This window comes from Penaeus monodon, chromosome 24 (assembly GCF_015228065.2).
Source record: "Penaeus monodon isolate SGIC_2016 chromosome 24, NSTDA_Pmon_1, whole genome shotgun sequence".
In the NCBI taxonomy this organism is placed as follows: Eukaryota; Metazoa; Arthropoda; class Malacostraca; order Decapoda; family Penaeidae; genus Penaeus; species Penaeus monodon.
In genome coordinates this window covers 17784544-17784821 of record NC_051409.1, presented here as the reverse complement: position 1 = coordinate 17784821, position 278 = coordinate 17784544, and the positions used below count along the sequence as shown (strand labels likewise).

At 63.3% G+C, this 278-nt stretch overlaps 1 protein-coding gene across 1 annotated transcript in view; it reads left to right on the top strand.

Annotated features, from left to right (window-relative positions):
• Window positions 1-278, top strand: part of LOC119588877 — a gene marked incomplete in the record, with an annotated part of 105912 nt that overhangs the window by 13777 nt on the left and 91857 nt on the right. Inside the window, 1 exon segment of the mRNA XM_037937516.1 lies at window positions 14-183. Within this exon segment, the coding sequence (XP_037793444.1) occupies window positions 14-183 (170 nt within the window).

Here is a 278-nt window from a genome sequence, read left to right as displayed (position 1 = left end):
CTGTCTCCCCCAGGGCCCCCCGGGAGCCCAGGGCAAGACGGGGCCCCGAGGGCTCCGCGGGCTCCGAGGCCCGGCGGGCAAGAAGGGCGAGCCGGGTTCCTTCGACTTCCTCCTCCTCATGATCGCCGACGTCAAGCACGACATCCAGAAGCTGCAGCAGAAGGTCTTCACGGTGGAGGAGATGTGAGTATCCTGGAGGCGTGCGCTGGCGCGCGCGCGCGTTGTGTGTGCTAGTGCGTGGTAAAGGAAAAGGAGAAACGCAATTTTTATGCAATAAT